Source organism: Hippocampus comes, unplaced genomic scaffold, assembly GCF_001891065.2.
Source record: "Hippocampus comes isolate QL1 unplaced genomic scaffold, H_comes_QL1_v1.1 scaffold21, whole genome shotgun sequence".
In the NCBI taxonomy this organism is placed as follows: Eukaryota; Metazoa; Chordata; class Actinopteri; order Syngnathiformes; family Syngnathidae; genus Hippocampus; species Hippocampus comes.
The window spans coordinates 2,426,212-2,428,916 of NW_017805745.1; the positions used below are offsets into that span (position 1 = coordinate 2,426,212).

A 2,705-nucleotide genomic window follows, 5' to 3' on the forward strand; every position below is an offset into this window, starting at 1 on the left:
TGGGGGCGGTGGGGGGGGGGGGGGGGGCATAATTGAAACACTTGTGGCATATGCAATTACTTTCACATCGTTGTTCATCTTTTTTACTGATAGCGCCCTCCATTATTATTGGCACCCATGGTTAAAGCCTTAAAATACATGTCATTTTGATTGCATACTCTCATACTGAAAAATGTATACATGCAGAATCAAACTCCTACATATTTATACACATACACACACACACACACACACACACACACACACACACACACACACAGCATAAATACATACTAGTGAAGGTGCCCGGAACACATTGTCAAGAAAATCTTTGGGTTGGCTACCACTTTAAAGTTCTGAAGAATGGGGCCCCATGGTCGCATATTTGGACAGCACATTAGCATTAGCAGATAGCTAGGTTGCACCACCGATCACCGCACAGGGATTCACAATGGGCCACGGTCACTCTATGGGCTTCCGAGACTTGAGAACCGTGTTTGAACTGTGTCGTTTTCTCACGAATCAGTCTTGGGCATCTTTTTTCCCCATCCACTTGATTTGCAGCTCAGCACACAATGTCGCAGTATCAACTCAACACGATGCCGCATTTCTTCTTGGTGACTCTTTGATTATTCATGCTCCAAGAAAGTCACAAAGGGCTTCAAGTGATTCTTTAAGCCCAGAGAGGCTGAGATTCCACCATCTGGAATATCGTTGAAGGTCAGCGATGCTTTGCCGATTTGTATCGATTTGTATCGATGCGTTCCTCCTCTTTGGAGATTTTCTGCACCAAAGTGCCTTTCGTCACGAATAAAGTCCACAGCTTGTTTTTTTGGGATACCTCGAATTTGCAGCACAAGACCCGCCCATGAATATATTCACTTTGATGGAGCTTCAATAACATCCGTGTCTTCTGCTTTTGGAACGCATGATTTTGGGGGTGGGGCGGGGGCTGGAGACTGCCTGAGTGACACGGGCGGCGATGGGAGACCCCTGCTCAAAAGGTGAGAAGGGAAGCAGTCAGTGATTCTCAACGCAGCTGCAGTTGCTTCCATTTATTTTGCGGCTTCATTGACCACTGCTCCTCTCCCGAGCGCACTTGTGCATCTTCACCTGGTCCTTACGAGAGAATCTTTTCTCGCACCTTATGCAACTGAAGGGTTTCTCACCAGTGTGTCTTTTTGCGTGCCTCGTTAATTTGGAGTTCTGAGTGAATCTCATACCGCAAACTGAGCAGCCAAAAGGTTTTTCTCCAGTGTGTGTTCTCGTGTGTTCTTCTAACTGTGCCTTCTGTCTGAATCTCATCCCGCATACAGAGCAGGCAAAGGGTTTCTCCCCAGTGTGTGTTCTTGCGTGTAGTCTTAAATTTCCCTTTGTGGGAAACTTTTTGTCACAAACTGTGCAGGCAAAAGGTCTGTCCCCGGGGTGTCTTCCCACGTGGGTGGTTAAAGTCCATCTTTGAGCAAATCTTTTCCCGCAAACTGAGCAGGCAAAAGGTTTTTCTCCAGTGTGTGTTCTTGTGTGAGCGGTTAAAGTCCATCTCTGGGAATAACCTTTCCCACAAACTGAGCAGGCAAAAGGTCTCTCCCCAGTGTGTGTCCTTGTGTGCCTTGTTAAATCTACCTTCTGAATGAATCTTTTCCCACAAACTGAGCAGGCAAAAAGTTTTTCTCCATTGTGTGTTCTTGTGTGTCTTTTTAAGGATAACTTGCTGACATCATCATCGTCGTCGTCACCGCCAGTGTCAGAAGAGCGTGACGTCACGTCATCACCATCTGAAAGTGGAGCTAAGAGGCTGTCCGATTGGGATCGCCCATCCTGGTCCCCATCATCTTCGTCACTCTTCACAATGACTCCAGTCAATGGAATCTTGCTGATTTCATCTTCCTGCTCTTCTTCTTTAACGTAAGGGCACTCACGCTCCTCCTCCTGCTCCTCCTCTTTAATTTGGCCATACGCTGGCTCCTGCTGCTTGCGTGTGCATTTAAATGTTCCCCTTGAGTGCTCTTCTTCATTGAGGTCTGCAGAAGACAGAGATTGCTTGAGTCAACCTTTGTTCAGTCAAGTCTCACGTTGTGGCTTTGACATTGTCTATTATTGTTTCTGAATATTTTGGCAACGTTGAAGATAACAGAAGAATGACAAGCTGTTGGATCCTCAAAAGAAGAAAAAAGTCAAACAGTGTAGAGGGGGGAAACATCAGAGTCCGAGGTCTCAAACATAATCATGAGGGGAAACCAAGAAGATCCGCCTCTTACCCGACATTGGATGTTAATAATGTTTGTGTACATGTGACGTAAAACGGTAAGAAGGCCGGAAGGTAGTCATGAAACAAGTGAGAACGAGAAGTAAACAAACCTGCTCCGTTTAAGGCAACTCGAGGTTCCAACTGACAAAGTTCCTCCTTGTACTCTGTCGTCTTTCTTGCACACATTTCCCGCGACAATCACAAGACTTGACATTCACTTGATCTCTTCTGAGCGACGTGTTGCTAACAGACGCTTCTGCCTGTTAGCGAAGCAAAGCTAAGTTTGCCAGTGTAGCTTCAACGTGCAGCCAGGCGACTTTATAGGGACACGAAGGTCGCATTCGGTCGTTTTAGGCGTACTTTGTCAAAGATTTAGCCCGGTCAGGAGTCATTCCAGAATAAGGATTTCGTGAAACGCGAGTCCGAGGCACGATCTGCGTTACTCGCGCACAATCAGCAAAGCGCATGCGCAGCAGGT

At 46.5% G+C, this 2,705-nt stretch overlaps 1 protein-coding gene across 1 annotated transcript; it reads right to left on the reverse strand.

Moving 5' to 3' along the window:
• Nucleotides 1-524: 524 nt before the first annotated feature.
• Nucleotides 525-1,698, reverse strand: LOC109524517 (gastrula zinc finger protein XlCGF49.1-like; the record flags this gene model as incomplete). The annotated part of the gene is made up of 1 exon (XM_019884449.1): nt 525-1,698. A coding segment is annotated over one exon (651 nt), but the record flags the coding sequence as incomplete, so codon positions are not given.
• Between the last annotated feature and the right edge of the window lie 1,007 nt (nt 1,699-2,705).